Source organism: Malus domestica, chromosome 08 (assembly GCF_042453785.1).
Source record: "Malus domestica chromosome 08, GDT2T_hap1".
NCBI classification, from domain to species: domain Eukaryota; kingdom Viridiplantae; phylum Streptophyta; class Magnoliopsida; order Rosales; family Rosaceae; genus Malus; species Malus domestica.
The window spans coordinates 1314316-1330849 of NC_091668.1; the positions used below are offsets into that span (position 1 = coordinate 1314316).

General features: G+C 38.7%; 2 protein-coding genes across 3 annotated transcripts; one reads left to right on the forward strand and one right to left on the reverse strand.

Moving 5' to 3' along the window:
- Positions 1 to 2198: 2198 nt before the first annotated feature.
- On the forward strand, positions 2199 to 4960 carry LOC103420874 (uncharacterized TPR repeat-containing protein At1g05150-like). Its single transcript, XM_008358918.4, has one exon. The coding sequence runs from the start codon at positions 2467 to 2469 to the stop codon at positions 4852 to 4854; it is 2388 nt and encodes a 795-aa protein (XP_008357140.3). The 5' UTR covers positions 2199 to 2466; the 3' UTR covers positions 4855 to 4960.
- A 7830-nt stretch (positions 4961 to 12790) lies between these two features.
- LOC103440283 (uncharacterized) lies at positions 12791 to 15481 on the reverse strand. 2 transcript variants are annotated; one of them, XM_029106570.2, is made up of 5 exons: positions 14950 to 15481; positions 14378 to 14779; positions 13626 to 14240; positions 13241 to 13401; positions 12791 to 13144 (listed from the first exon to the last, which is right to left on the reverse strand). In XM_029106570.2, the coding sequence occupies exons 1-4, from the start codon at positions 15409 to 15411 to the stop codon at positions 13270 to 13272; spliced, it is 1611 nt and encodes a 536-aa protein (XP_028962403.2). In that variant the 5' UTR covers positions 15412 to 15481; the 3' UTR covers positions 12791 to 13144; positions 13241 to 13269. The 2 variants fall into 2 exon arrangements, with proteins under 2 accessions (XP_028962403.2, XP_028962402.2); XM_029106569.2 differs by having other exon boundaries at positions 12791 to 13149.
- Between the last annotated feature and the right edge of the window lie 1053 nt (positions 15482 to 16534).

The following is a 16534-nucleotide window of genomic DNA, read 5'->3' on the forward strand; positions in this document are numbered from 1 at the left end:
GTTAGTTTTTTCTGTTGCTTATTAGTTTATTTGGTATTGGTAAAATAAATTTATTTTTTAGCAGAATTTTACGATGACATATGAGTTTGCAATTGCTATTTGTACTTATCTTCATGAATGGTTGAAAGCTAATACTCACAAGATTGATAAACCATATAGGATTGAATCTTTGCTCCATTATGAAGTTCCTCCTTTAGATTAGTTTAAGCTTAAAGCTGATGGTTGTAAGAACGAAAGTAATAGTTCTATTGGAGCAGGTGGTGTTTTAAGAGATTATGATGGTAAATGGATTTATGGGTTTTGCGCTAATTTGGGCACATGTGAGATTCTCAGTTACAGAGTCTTTACTTGAGCTTCCAATGATATGGAGATTACAGATTGATAAATTACCAGTGGAATTAAGATTTGCAATCACAGTTCATTTGGTGTTGCAAGCTATTAACAATAATTATTCTTTAGGTCCCCTTGTTTTGGCTCACTAGAATTGCTTTCAAGATCTTGGTATTGCAAATTTCGAGATGTCTCAAGATAAAAGGAATTTATTTTGATAATCCTCCTTTTTGTTCAGTTAGTTTTATTCGTGAATATCGAATTAGGTGTTCCGGTCCAAATATATTATCAAGTAGGTTTTTTTTTTTTTTAATTGAGTAGTTATGTTTGGCTGTTGCTTTTTACCATGTTTTTCAACAACAAAAAATGGAAATAAAAATCTCCCAAAGGAGAAAGCTTGAGAGGGTTTAAGAAGACGCATCACACTCACCAAATGGAGACCCTGAAACACTTCGGCATCGGCTTCTCTACTCCCCGTCTCCTCCCTCTCCGCCAGTACATTCTACATTCCGGCAGCCATCTCCAGCGGCGATGTAATCTTGTTGCTGAGACAATTTGAAAGGTACAAAAACTTCGAAAGCTACAGGCCTTGGGATGAATTCGAAAGGCCAGGATTATTTAATCCCTAGGCTCCCGAATTATAGCTATAGAGAGGATCTGCTTCCCACTATCTTGATCAACTATTTTAATTCTCATATACTGTTATAATCGTGTAATTTATCTTTATACAGATTCACTCCACATTTAACTCAACGATTTGAACTGTTTGTTTTGTAAGTCTCGATTTATAGATCATTCTTGCAATAATTTGATTCAATTCGTAACCATTTGCTCATTTAATTATCACGATGAAATTTCAATATTTTTTAAATTATCGTGTTCATCAATTTTTTTGTACTTAATTAGATGCGTTAAATATTTCCAATATAGCTAATATTCAAGGATGACCTATGAGGTGCAATTTGAAAAAGTAAATTGTTCAGATCGTTGAAGTTCGATGTGGTGTGTGCCTCATAACTAATCTCCATTTGTGGAAAAAATAAGAATCTCTTTCCTTAAAGGCTACATATAATTATATATGTCAAATAGATCTTAATTCTAGTTATGCATGTAAAATAATAAACAAAATGAGTTAGTGTTGATACGCTTTAGTGTTGATACGCAAACATAATAGAAAACGTTACAATTAATTTTTGTTTCTGTTCATTGATACACATCGAAACTCACATGCATTAATATCAAACCAAAATGTTTAACGAAACTTATTAAAGTTGAGTAATGTTGGACACATCACACATATACAAAGAGAAACAGTCTAAACACAAAATAAAACCACACGAACACCGTTTAATAAAGTGATATATAACACCGTGACAGATTTAAGATACCGCCACTTTTATATCCGACTTATTAACTCTATGATCGAGCTAACACAAATTGCCACATGTACGCACAGTGATCAACGTAAGAGCTTAGCCAACTGGACAACATGCTTATGTAAAGCTGGCGTACCTTAATCGTGCCAACCAATACCAATACAGAAAATACCGTGAAAAAACATAAATACTTTTAAAAAAAAAATTAACAGGCCCACTAGGCCCAACCATGGCCCACTCACCCATCGTCATCAATCATTTTCACAAAAATGAGAATCAGATAATAAAAGCAGAATTTTAACAAAAAGTTACCGGTATATTGAACGAAAAGTTATATTTTTATACTAAAAAGTCAATCTTAGTATTATTTATTTTATTTTATATTTTATTTTTATAATTAAAAGTCAAAATTTTCATATCTTTTTCATTAGTTTTTTTAATAAAAATTAAAAAACAAAAATAAAAACTTAAATAAGAGAGAGAAAGAAAGAGAAAACAAGAGTCGTCTTCTCTCTCTCTCTCTTCTTTTTCTGGCTCAGAGAAAACAGTCGGTACAGCCAAATGAGAGATTAAACCTCATTAATAACAGAATTATTAGTCCAATCACGGATTAAAACCCCGGAACCAGATTGATTAATTTAGGTGCGTACCCCCGCCGCACCGTATATTTTTGGTCCCCCTCAGTCACTCTCCCATTTATTGCCAAAAACTTGGAAAACCCTCCGGAAAAATTAAATTCCGAAATTAAAGCGGAGTTTTAATGACGACGAGAGGGAGCAGATCGGAGAAGGTGAAGCGGATTTTCCACCAGTTCGATGACAACCACGACGGCGGCCTTAAACGCGACGAGATGGCGGCGCTCGTCGTCGCCGTAAACCCTAGGGTCAAATTTTCCAACGAGCAGATCAATGCCATTTTGGACGAGGTGTTCCGGACCTACGGCGACTTCATCGACGGCGAGAAGGGACTGACGTACGAGGGGCTTTTGCGGACGTACGACGACGGAGCCGGGGATGTGGACCGTGACTTCGACGCACTCGGGTTGGAGCTTACGCTGGACGAGACGAAGGCGTCCATGGCGTCCGAGGCTTCGTCGTCGTCGATTGTCGACGAGCGGGTGGTGGAGTCGCAGAAGAAGCAGAGGACGGCGGCGTGGGCGGTGTCGCCGAACCACGGGATCGTGTTCGACGACACGTGGAAGATTGTGGACGATTTGGAGATTCTGGTGAAGCGGTTAAAGGCTAAGCAGAGCAAAGACGGGAAATTGAAGGCGGACAACATCGACGCCTTCTCCGACGCCGGTTGGTCGAGGGAATTGGGGCCGTCGTCGGAGATTTCTGAGAAAAGGGTATTTTGGGAGGAGAATGGGCATGATTACGCTCTGTTCGTCAAAGAATTGGGGGTGCTGAGGAGCCGGGCCGACGGAGCGAGGTCACGTGAGCAGGCCTTCGACGGGCACATGGCGATTGGGAGGTTGCTGTACGAGCATCAGCTGTTTAAGGAGGCGTTGGTGAGCTTCAAGAGGGCCTGTGAGTTGCAGCCGGTGGATGTGCGGCCGCATTTCCGAGCTGGGAATTGCTTGTATGTTCTTGGCAGGTATAAGGAAGCCAAAGACGAGTTTTTGCTGGCGTTGGAGGCGGCGGAGGCAGGCGGCAACCAGTGGGCTTATCTGCTTCCACAGATTTATGTGAATCTCGGGATTGCTCTTGAAGGTGAAGGTATGGTTATGAGTGCTTGTGAGTATTACAGAGAAGCTGCAATTCTATGTCCAACACATTTTAGAGCTTTGAAACTTTTGGGTAGTGCTCTTTTCGGGGTTGGGGAATATAGGGCGGCTGTCAAGGCCTTGGATGAGGCCATTTTTATGAAACCCGATTATGCCGATGCGCATTGTGATTTGGCTTCGGCTTTGCATGCCATGGGGGAGGATGAGAGGGCAATTGCCACATACCAGAAGGCTATTGATTTGAAGCCTGGTCATGTGGATGCCTTGTATAATTTGGGTGGGCTGTATATGGATTCGGGTAGGTTTCCGAGAGCTTCTGAGATGTATACTAGGGTTTTAGCTGTGTGGCCGAACCATTGGCGTGCGCAGCTTAACAAGGCCGTGTCTTTGTTGGGAGCTCGGGAAACTGAGGAGGCTAAGAAGGCTCTGAAGGAAGCATTGAAAATGACCAACAGGGTTGAATTGCATGATGCCATTGCGCATTTGAAGCAGCTGCAGAAGAAGAAGGTGAAGGCAACCAATGGAGAGGGTTCTTTTGTCACTGTGGAACCCTCGAAATTCAAGACAGTTGGGGAGAAGACTACTTTGAGGCAAGAATTGGCCAATGCACTTGAGATTAGGGCCTTTCAGAGGATTACCAGGTTGAGTCGATGTGATGTGGAGCTTCTTAAGAAGGAAATGAATGATGGTGAAGTACCTCTTTCGTATTCAGGTACTGGTGTTCCTCAGAGATCCATACGCAAGCCTAATTTAGAAGTAATCCTCCGCAGGTTGCTTGATTTTCTAAAGCCAGAGACTTTCCAAGGAGCTGTTAAAGCCATAAACGAGAGGATACTCTCTGTCATGGATGATACAGGCTCAGGAAGAGTGGATTTGGGAATGTTTTTTGCTGTTTTAGCCCCTATTTGCAGTGGCTCGCCAGAAAAGCGCAAACGAGTTGCATTTGATGCGCTCTTGTGGCGTCCTGTAAACGAGGGTGGTGGTTCTCAGATAAGAAAAGCCGATGCCACTTACTATATCAAACTGTTGAGAGCCATATATGTCCCTTCCCACGGGATTAGCGAGATGCTGGAACTCCATGGAGAAACGGATCTTTCCACAATGTCTTTCACAGAGTTTCTTGTCACGTTTGACGACCCAGATTGGGGTTTCGGTATCATGTCCACGCTGTTGAAGCTTGAAACCGGGGACAGAAACCGCCACGGTAACCATGTTTGCTCCGTCTGCCGCTACCCGATTATTGGGTCCCGATTTAAGGAGGTCAAAACTCATTTCAGTTTGTGTAATCAATGCTATAGCGAGGGAAAGGTGCCTCCTACCGCGAAGCAGGAAGAGTACAAATTCAGAGAATACGGAAGCGAGGCCGAAGCCATGAAACACAAATGCAAGTGCTTTACATTGCAATCCGACAAGGCCCCATAGCTTGTATATTTCCTTCGTCGTAATGTAGTTGTTCAGTGTGAAATACGTAGATCACGAATGTATTCGGTCGGCGTTATGCCGTTGTATAATAAATTTGTTTCTTCCACCGGTGTTTCGGATGCCTCTCCGCCGTATCAAAACCTGTATAACGTGCTTCGGTTTCTTGTATTCGTTCTTTCTTTTGTTCGGAAGCTCCTTGCTTTGCTTGATCCCGATTTGTTCTTGTAGTTTGATGAGTTTCTGTTTCTGGAGTTGCAATATTTCGTTCGACGATGTTTTTACTCTGATTCATAGATAAATCTCGGAGTAAAAAGTAAATTAGATGCAAGGTTCTAAAAGACACTAGTCGGGCAGCGAGCTGAGACCTAACGCTTGGCTAGGCGGATTTAAGTAAGTTTATTATGTAAGAGTATGAGTATGAGACTAACAATTTAGAGCCGGATTGTATAAATCTTTGTTTGGAAAAGTTCTGTTAATAAGCTTTTGGTAAATCCTATTTGTTATAGAATTATGAGAGAGTGTGGTATACCAATTCTATATGGGATATGACTCAGTATCAGGAGTCTAATTGATTCATATTGTGATATGGCTTAGCTGTTTGAGTTCCATACAAATTCTAATAGGAGAATACTTGGAACACTGCTATATATATGTTTAGTCACTGCTCTTGCAAAGAACGGCTCATTTTGATATTTGTTCCGAATACCTATTGTTCGGGGAGTACTTGTGCTTTGAGAAAGAGGAGAAGATTAAACATATTCGTAGAGCTGCAATGGCGTCGTCTTTGATCTCAGGTTCTGCAGGTCAGTTGTTATGCAAGTTTCCATGTTTAATTCTCATAAGCATGCTTGATCTATATATTTTGTTCTTGGTTTCTGATAATTCAATTGGCTAACTTATGATTGGTGATATTGGGACATACATATGCACATATATGTCTTACATGTGGTATCAGAGCCAAAGAATTTTGACCATTGAATTAAGAAATCTTGGTTAAAGAACAAAAGATTAATCTGCTATATTCTTAAAGTTTGTTTTTCTTTTCGAACTAAGTTTTTTTTAAGGGGATACTTAAACGACGACGTTTTCCATAAAAAAAAAAAAAAAAAAAAAAAAAAAAAAAAAAGGAATTATTATTCCTCTTTAACAAAGCAGTAATGTTTCCTGGGTTTTTGGAAATTTTTCTCGGTTATCTTTTCTGGGTTTTCTGGGTTCTCGGTTATCTTGTTCTTTCCTTCAAAGGATTGCGATGACAAAGGAGTACTGTTATCTTTCCTTTTCATCTTTGCTATCTTGATTTTGTTCATTCGTGCATTCATATATGAATCTTGAAAGGTATGAATGATTAATATCCTTCTCGTCTATGATTCTTACTGAAGAATTGAATATGTTTGAATATAGATGATATAATTTCTCATCTTGTTGTTGGTAATTCCATAAACTGAAATTGCAGTATGCTTAAATTGCTTCCGTTGCTATAGAAATTAATAACTGCAGTTGTTTTACCAACATTGAAATTGCTAAATCCATGTGAAGAGTGATATTTAAGATTCACTCTCTTGAACATGAATATGTGTTGAAATTCACTGTGAATTGTTTATTCTATATATGTTCTCTCTTGGGAGATTATGAATATATATATGATTAAATTGATTCATATTTGGATTAAGGTGAAGTGATTGATGGAAATCAGGAATCTTATTGGATTCAATGTGTTGATTTCATTGTTGTCATTCTGCAGCTTCACTCAAAACCATAAATTTGGCTGCTGTGCCCATACTCACTGGTGGAAGCAATTATAGGAAGTGGAGAAGAGAAATTGAATTGCTCCTGACACTAAATGAGTATGACATAGCACTTGACATGCCACAACCTGCAGCTCTTAATGATAAGAGTACTAAATCTGAAAAGGTGGAATTTGAAAGATGGACAAGAGCAAATAAAGTTGCACTGTCCATATTGGAAAGTGGTATGACGGACACTGTGCGAGGAGGCATAAAGAAGTGTGATCTGGCAAAAGACTATCTCACTGCTATTGAGAACAAATTTAAAGAGTCTCAGAAGGCTGAAATCGCTCAGTATATGACACTTCTAACAACCTACAAGTTTGAGGGAGGAGGCTCAATTAGAGACCATATCATGAAGATGACTGATGCAGCTGAGAAGTTGAATTCTTTAGACATGAATATATGTGAAAAGCAACTAGTTTTCATGATTCTGCAAGCCTTGCCTTTGAAGTTCAGTCAACTAAAGGTTTCTTATAACACTCAAGACAAAACCTGGACAGTGGATGAATTGATTGCACAGTGTGTGCAAGAAGAAAATAGACAGAAGCATGACAAAGGAAAGGAAGTGGATATCGTCAACTTTGTACAAACATCCAAAAGGAATAAGGAGTTCAATGCCAATTTTGGGAGTGCGAATGCTGGTAAAACTTCTAAATCCAATTACTCTGATAAATCTGCTTTATCTGCTAAAATATCCAATTCCTCTAAATCTAACAATTTTAAAAAGAAAGCTAAGAATATTGAGAAAATCAGATGTCATCACTGTAAAACAAAAGGCCACTATAGAAAAGATTGTGAAATATTCAAGGAATGGCTTAGGGCAAAAGGTAGAATTGATATTTATGTCTGTGAAGAGTCAAATCTCATTGAAATTCCTGCAAACTCTTGGTGGTTTGATACCGGTGCGTCCGTTCACATAACTAACTCGTTACAAGGTTTTAAACAACAAAAACAATCAAATTCTTATAATGTCTTTGTTGGTGAAGGAACCAAAGTGTTAGTTGAAGCTGTTGGCATTGTTCAACTCAAGTTTGAGACTGGTTTTGTGTTACAATTAGAAAATGTCCTTTATGTTCCTCTAATGAGGAGAAGCTTACTTTCTGCATCAAAATTAGTCCAGCAAGGCATCGTTTTCATTGGGGATGTTGAATGCACAAAATTTTTTAAAAGGGGGTCCTTGGTTGGAAAAGCTTTTTTGCATGACAATTTGTGGAAATTGCAGTGTTCAATAGTTAATAACAGTTTGCATGTTTTGAACACCACGACCAAAAGAATGCATATTGATGACACTTACATGTTGTGGCATAAAAGGTTAGGACATATTTCAAAAGAAAGAGTTTTGCAGCTTTCAAAGTTGAATTTTATACCAGTCATTGATTTCAAAACTGCATCTGATTGTATTGATTGCATGAAGGGTAAAACAACCAATGTAAGAAAGTTAGATGCTAAGAGAAGCCAAGCTTTACTTGAACTCATACATACAGATGTTTGTGGACCTTTTTCAGTTAAAACTATTTGCGGGAATTCATATTTTGTGAGCTTTATTGATGACTTTTCCAGACACAGTCACATCTTCCTGATAAAAGAAAAGTCTGCAGTCCTTGAATGTTTCAAAATCTTTAAAAATGAAGTGGAAAAACAGTTGAACTTAGTAATTAAAATTGTTAGATCAGATAGGGGAGGGGAATATTTTGGCAGGTATACAGAAGCTGGGCAACAGAAGGGCCCTTTTGCTTACTATCTTGAGCAACAAGGGATTGTGGCTCAGTATACCACTCCAGGAACACCTCAACAGAATGGGGTTGCAGAGAGAAGAAACAGGACATTGATGGGCATGGTTAGAAGTTTAATTTCAAGATCCAAGCTACCTGGTTTTCTCTGGGGAGAAGCTTTAAAGACTGCCAATTACATCTTAAACAGGGTACCTACAAAGTCAGTTTCAAAGACACCATTTGAGTTGTGGACTGGTAGAACACCAACCTTTAATCATTTTCATGTGTGGGGGTGTAAAGCAGAAGCAAGGTTCTACAACCCTCATGAAAGAAAACTCGATCCAAGAACCAGTTCATGCTATTTTATTGGTTACCCTGAGAAATCAAAAGGGTTTAAATTTTATTGCCCTCAATCACATACCAGAATACAAGAGACTCACAATGCAATTTTTCTAGAAGATGAAGATGTATCAGATTTGGTTCTAGACAATTTCGAGTTTGAAGAATTGGGACAACAGGTTGATAACTCATTTTCCATGGATTATAATTATGTCTCTGTGTTACCAAGACCTTCTGCATCAATCACTGATTTAGATACAGAAATGCATGGAACTGAAACTGCCGAAGTTGCTGCTCAAGATCAACTTTTGGATCCATCTATACATATTTCTCCAACATTGGTAGACTCATCAATTGTTCAAAGCACAGATCAATTGGCTGGTCAACAACCCTTAAGGAAATCTACCAGAATTTTAAAACCGGCTATTTCTGCAGATTTTGTCTATCTCCAAGACTCTGAATTTGATATTGGGGATATTGATGATCCTGTGACTTATCAACAAGCTGTCCAAAGTTCTCAAGTCACCCTATGGCAGAAAGCTATGGAAGAGGAGTTAGAATCAATGGCCAAGAATAATGTGTGGACACTGGTGAATCCCTCATCCAATATCAAGCCTATTGGGTGTAAATGGGTATACAAGACAAAGAGAGATGCTGCTGGCAGAGTTGAAAGATATAAGGCACGTTTAGTAGCAAAGGGGTTCAATCAAAGGGAGGGTGTAGACTATAATGACACATTCTCACCAGTTTCTTCCAAAGACTCAATGAGGGTAATTATGGCTTTGACATCACATTTTGATCTGGAATTACACCAGATGGATGTAAAAACTGCTTTCCTGAATGGAGACTTGCAAGAAGATATTCACATGATTCAACCTCTTGGATTTGTTGAAAGGGGGAAAGAAAAGATGGTCTGCAAGCTTAATAAGTCAATCTATGGACTTAAGCAGGCTTCAAGACAATGGTTTCTTAAGTTTGATCAAGTAATCACATCTCATGGATTTACTGAAAATAAGATGGATGATTGCATCTATCTTAAGTTTAAAGGATCGAACTTTATCTTTCTAATTCTATATGTTGATGACATTTTGCTTGCAAGCTCAGATTTGCAGTTACTTGTGGAAACCAAGAAACTTTTGAGCACAAATTTTGAGATGAAAGATTTGGGAGAAGCTCATTATGTGCTTGGAATCGAAATAGTGAGGGATAGACAAAAGAAATTGCTTGGCTTGTCTCAGAAGGGTTACATTGAAAGGGTCCTTAGTAGGTTTAATATGGAAAACTGTAATAAGGCTGATGTCCCAGTAAACAAAGGTGATAAGTTCTCTCGAAATCAATGTCCTAAATCTGAGCATGAGATTGAAGTGATGAGAATGAGGCCATATGCTTCATTGGTTGGAAGTCTTATGTATGCAAACATATGTACTAGGCCTGACTTGGCATTCATAGTGGGTTTGCTGGGAAGATTTCAATCAAATCCAGGTGAATCTCATTGGATAGCTGCAAAGAAAGTTCTGAGATATTTGCAGAGAACAAAAGAATTCATGCTGATGTATGGTAGAGAGGATTGTTTAGAGATCGTTGGCTATACTGATTCTGATCTTGCTGGAGATTTGGATGAAAGGAAGTCAACTGGAGGTTATATTTTCATGATGAAAGGGGGTGCTGTTTCATGGAAAAGTGCCAAACAGACAATCGTATCAACTTCTACAATGGAAGCTGAGTTCGTAGCATGTTTTGAGGGAATGAAACAAGCAGTTTGGCTGAGAAATTTTGTTGCTGAAATGAAGATTGTTGATTCTGTGAAAAGGCCTTTAAGAATGTTCTGTGACAATTCTGCAGCAGTGTTTTTCTCAAAGAACAACAAAAGAACTTCAGCTTCAAGATTGATGGATGTGAAGTTTCTTAAAGTAAGAGAAATGGTAAAGAAGGGGGAAATCGAAATTCAGTTTTTGTCAACCAACTTAATGATTGCGGATCCCCTGACTAAAGCACTCCCTAATAATGTTTTTAAGGGACATGTTGTTCGAATGGGGGTGTTAGAGTCTTTTGACAAGTGGGAGTGAATCATAAAGGTTGTTGTTTGATATTTCGTTGCTCTGCATTGATATTGAAGTTGCGGTTCTGCAAGCTGAGTTAGTTTTATTTTGGTTGAGTTTAATCTTTTCAGGTAGTTTATTGTTAGCTATTATTGTTAGCTATTTTCAATAAAGGGTTTTTTAGTTTTTCCATATGGGATTAACTTGTACTAGAAAACAAATTTTATATATGAGATAGTTTGGTTTGCTAGAAAATCATTTTGTGATTTTGTTGAAGCATACTTTCGGGACTATTGATTATACTGTTGGTATTGATAAATTTTAGTTATCAACTGTGCTCATGGCCTGATTGTGTCAAGATTGGCTTATATGAGTGGGAGTAATGTGTTTTGACATTACTGCAAATTTTAGTTCACATGTTTACAAATTGCAGATTGGGTATGTTGTGATTGCTGGGTTAATTCTGTAATGGACAGAAGAAACTCATCAGTTCCATGCTTTAAAATGCTTAGGTAAGGTTGTATGTGATAATGAGCGTTTTATTAACTTGGACTTAGTGATCACTTCCATGATTTATAAGGCTGTTAGTCATATTTCATACTCAAGTGGGAGAATGTAAGAGTATGAGTATGAGACTAACAATTTAGAGCCGGATTGTATAAATCTTTGTTTGGAAAAGTTCTGTTAATAAGCTTTTGGTAAATCCTATTTGTTATAGAATTATGAGAGAGTGTGGTATACCAATTCTATATGGGATATGACTCAGTATCAGGAGTCTAATTGATTCATATTGTGATATGGCTTAGCTGTTTGAGTTCCATACAAATTCTAATAGGAGAATACTTGGAACACTGCTATATATATGTTTAGTCACTGCTCTTGCAAAGAACGGCTCATTTTGATATTTGTTCCGAATACCTATTGTTCGGGGAGTACTTGTGCTTTGAGAAAGAGGAGAAGATTAAACATATTCGTAGAGCTGCAATGGCGTCGTCTTTGATCTCAGGTTCTGCAGGTCAGTTGTTATGCAAGTTTCCATGTTTAATTCTCATAAGCATGCTTGATCTATATATTTTGTTCTTGGTTTCTGATAATTCAATTGGCTAACTTATGATTGGTGATATTGGGACATACATATGCACATATATGTCTTACATATTACATATTGTATAAATATCTATTTATACTTAAAAAACATACATAATTATATTGAGATACATAAATTGCAAAATAAAATGACATAAATTATAAAGTATTATAACGTATTAAAAATATGGGAAACAAACATATAATGCGTGTTCATTCAAGTATTCAACAAGTCTAACATTTTATTGAAAAAATTGATTTTCTGTCTAAATGAGAGATGAGATCTAGGCAGGTTTAGACGGGCTAGAAGGGCGGTAACCAACCGCCTAGCGCTCAGGTGGAGACTTTTAGAACAGTGAATATATGTAAGAGGAGCAGTGGTTAGGGTTTCCATTCTGTTAGCATGCAAGAAGCGTGGTTAAGACATTCATCTGGTGTGAGAAAGAAAGGAAACGAATTTTTCTCGAACAATACTGCTGCATTTATATCAGCATTTTTTTGCTGACGGTTGCGAAATGCAGCTTCGAGCTCGAAATTCGAAAACCCTAACCTGCATTGCAGCTAGCCAAGAAGAACCATCATGGAAGCAGTACCAGTGACCTCAGCATCGTCCGCGAAGCACATGATATCCATGATGATCATGTCTGTTATGATGATTACTCCTGCAAGGGCAACGACATCGCCGCCATCATCACTGATATCACCAGCCGCGGCCCCAGCCCTGTTACCAGCATTTCTTCCTTCCGAGCAACTGAAAAATCAGGCTCGCCAGGGAGGAGGAGGAGGAGATGAATGCCGATATGAGGCGCAAGCCTCGGAAATAACTCATAGGGACTACGGCATTTGGAGTCCCACACCTTATTTTGGTAGAGGTGGTATGGCTCCAATTCCCCATTGAGAATTATGTTCTTTGAAGTTTCTTTAGACTTTAGCAAAGCAACAGTATACACTGAATTGTAGGGGGGCAAAAAAATGACAAATCAAAGAAATACATTAGAAAATTATGGGAAGAATGAAGTTTATCATCCATGCTTTGTAACGGATCTTTCATCTCTTCCTACATTACATATGCATAAAAAGAACTCGAGGCATGTCTTATGACCGGCCAAAAACATCAGAAACCAAGCTTTCCGAACATAAATTATACTCGACCCTAACGTCACTTGAATTCTATGCTAATCAAAATCAAGGCAATGAGGATGAAACATACAGTGCCTCGTTTAACATGGTTGATCGTAGATTATCTGTATGTGTCTTCTTGGTGTTGTGAAATGTGGAAGCTCATGGGATACCGCCTTCTTGACAATTATCCTGTGCTCTCTTAAGTCTAACCTAGAAGAACACAATTAAACGAATCAATTAATATAAACTGTACTTCCATAAACAGAAGGATTTAAGGAAAAAATGATGCAATTTCAATTACCTAGAGAAATAACTTAATGATTGGCACAATCACATTAGATGAATAGAAGAAGGGCCCGAAATAGCAACTACTCTCTGGGCATGCTGTGCTTCACCCTTGTAGAGTTCCTTTATTTCTTTTTTTGTGCGGCGTGCTTCACGCTTTTCCTCCTTAACAGCAGCCTGCATGCATAAATCTCCGAGTCATAATCAAAGAACCAACAGCACTTAACAACGAAACAACATAAACAAAATACAATGCACAATTGCACAAATTATCGGGCGCCAAAAAGTGTAGCTTTTGCCCTCAAATTGTAACATTCTAGAGTTTATAAAAGTACGGTAAGCTGGATGTAATGGCATGCTCAAGATAAGCAAATATGGATAGCAGAATAGCGAATGGATACCTTTCGCTCTTTCTTCTCCTCCTTTGACTCCTGACCATGCTGCTTCCTTTTCAGCGGCTGATTTTTCAAGGCACCCGTGTCTTTCACCTTCTCAGAAGTAGCTTTTTTACCATGAGGCAGGAAGTCCATGGGCAACTTCTGTTTTCCTCGAAGAGTTATCACACGATCGGTGGAACCCAAGGCTCCAGAAACCGTTTCAGAAAGCTTCTTCCTTCTAGTTGCTCCTGGAGCTTCAATTTTTCCAGGGTGGTTATCAAGATTTGAATATGTAGTAACAATGGTCTCGCAGTCCCACACTTCTGATTCATCGCTAGACTCTTCTACAATGACCACGTCTCCATCTTGATCTTCGTTCTCATATTTCTCAGCATATTCCGCACAGCGCCGAATAAGGTCATTAGCAGAGTCCACTAGCTCTTTCGTTTTTACTGTCTCGTTATCCCGCAACAAATCTGCAGGAGCCTTGTAATTTCTATCCAGCTCTAAGTCATCCATCACATGCTCATTAAGGGTGGCATGTTTGAGCTTCTCTGCAAGGGACTCATCTTCTTCAGGTATATAACCGTAATCATCATCATCATCATTGTCATAACTGCCATACTCCTGACCTACAAGCTGGTTTTTTTTATAAACAACAAAAATGTAAGCTAAAACAGATACAAACTAAAAATGGTGGCAACAAATATGATATCATGAGACTCAAACTACAGAGTTTAAATAACATAACTAAACCTGCCAAAAAACTAACTCACCAATTCAAATTGCTCATCCAAAAGGCGATGAACTCGTGGCTTTTCAACCACAGAGTGATCCTTTGCTTCAGCCATGCTAAATGTTTGTGCTTCATTTGCTTCATTGCTCACATTTTTATTCTCAGGTTGCTCGACAAAACTTGCCGTTTTATCTATAACCCCATCCTCCTCCTCCTCTTCTTCCGCTTCTTCGGGTTGGTTAGCCTGAATCACGAAATCTTCTTCCAAGTCCTCAACATCAGAACCAAACCGCGAAACATCACTATCATCAAGCAATTTAGACACTTCTGGATCAACCACTTTTTGAACCCTTACATTAACTGTCTTAGAAGCCACACTGTAAATAACCTTCTCGTTCGGAGCCTCAGTTTCCGAAATGCGCAACCTTGAAGCATCATACGCCTAAAAATCCACAAGTATTTTTAGGTACAAAAAGAAATTTCCTTTACCTAAGTTTTGACAGCTCAAAAATGCAAAAGACAGAAACTTTCCACTCTACTCTTTCTTTTTCCTCAATTTTCTCAGAAGCCAAACAGAATTTAAGCAACCGAAAGCTAAGTTAGCCAACCAACCTTTTCATCGCGCAGGAGCTCACCCAGCTTAGCCTTAGAATTCTGATAAAACGCAGAACCGCCGCCAGTATTCCTGATCTCCCTCATATGCAGCAAGTAATTGTAACCGTCGTCTGGAAACCCTAGCTCCAGAATCTCCTTCCTTACGTTGTCAGGCAAAGGCTGAGCTGCCGATGACGCCGCCGAGCTCCCGTAACCATGGCCATAGTCCCCGCCGCCGCCGCCATCCTCAGGCGCATCGGCGTATATCGAATTAGGATCATCGTTGTATCCGTCGGCACCGAAGCCGTGGTCAGGGTTATCCTCCGGGAACAAGCTGTCGACGGAGTAGCTGCTGTTGTCGACTCGTACAAAAACTCGGTCGTTGCCCGGTGAATCGTCGTAGTTGGGATCGGACGAGTCGCGGGCGACTAATTGGAAGGTCGCCGATTTTTTCTTGTCGATGAATTTCTTCTTCCCCATTTTTCGCCGAACTGGAAATGGTTGAGAGAGAGAGAGGGGAGACGGTGAAGTCTTTGGATAAAACCCTATCAATATCTTCTGTATTAAACCCTTAACGTCTTGGGTCGACCCAAATGGCCCAAAACTCCAAACCATTATCTATTTGGGTCTGGTGTTTAGACCGGCTCAAAGATTTGTATTAAACTTAAGGGTCGACCCAAATGGCCCAAAATTCTAAACCATTGTCTATTTGGGTCGGGTGTTTAGACCGGCCCAAAATTTAAACGGGTTTTAATCAATTTCGCTCATTTCTACAAAATTCATCAAAAGCCATATTTTCATGCAGTCTTTTTGGAAAATTATCCAATGTTACGGAACATTGGATGATACGGAAATGAATAATTGAGCTTGAAGAGTAAATATTTAAAAGTTATGAAAAATAACATTAATTGAAGTTGAACTCTTGAAAGATGTTATGATCAACAAAACTCTATTCTAATTATGTTCTGATCCTGCTTGTATTTTGATTGATTATTTAAGCTTTCAGGCTTAAAATTTCACTAGAAATTGCTTTTACGACTCACTAAACAGTAAATTCGTTTTTACGTGATCTATAATATTTTCTCTATCGTGCACACGAAAGATCTTGTGAAAACTATAAAATCTCATTTCCACCTAAACCAAACCCCAAGAAGAAAATAGCTCCATCAAATATTTGTGAATTTTCTGATCATTCTTCCTAGGAAATGTAGATTTTACTGAATTTTCAAGTTTGAAAACTAAAATAATCAATCAAACTACTAGCGGAGCAGAACATAGTCATAATAGAATTACGTTGATCATAGCATCTTTGAGATGTCCTCTATGAATTTTAAGAAGCTTAATTATGGGCGATGAAAAGTTCTGTGAATTTTTTTTTTATGATTGCTTTTGTAGAAATTTGTTTTATGATTAGACGTTACAAAAATATTTACTCTATTGTAATTAATTCATTTGGTGTATTTGATGAGAGTTATACTTTTGTTGTCTTATAATTAGTTAACATGGAGGAGTTGGAAGCATGATGGCAAGTAAGTATATTGCTGTATGTACATATGATGTTAAATTTAACACTGTGAAGTGTAACCTCTACGCTTGCTAGCCA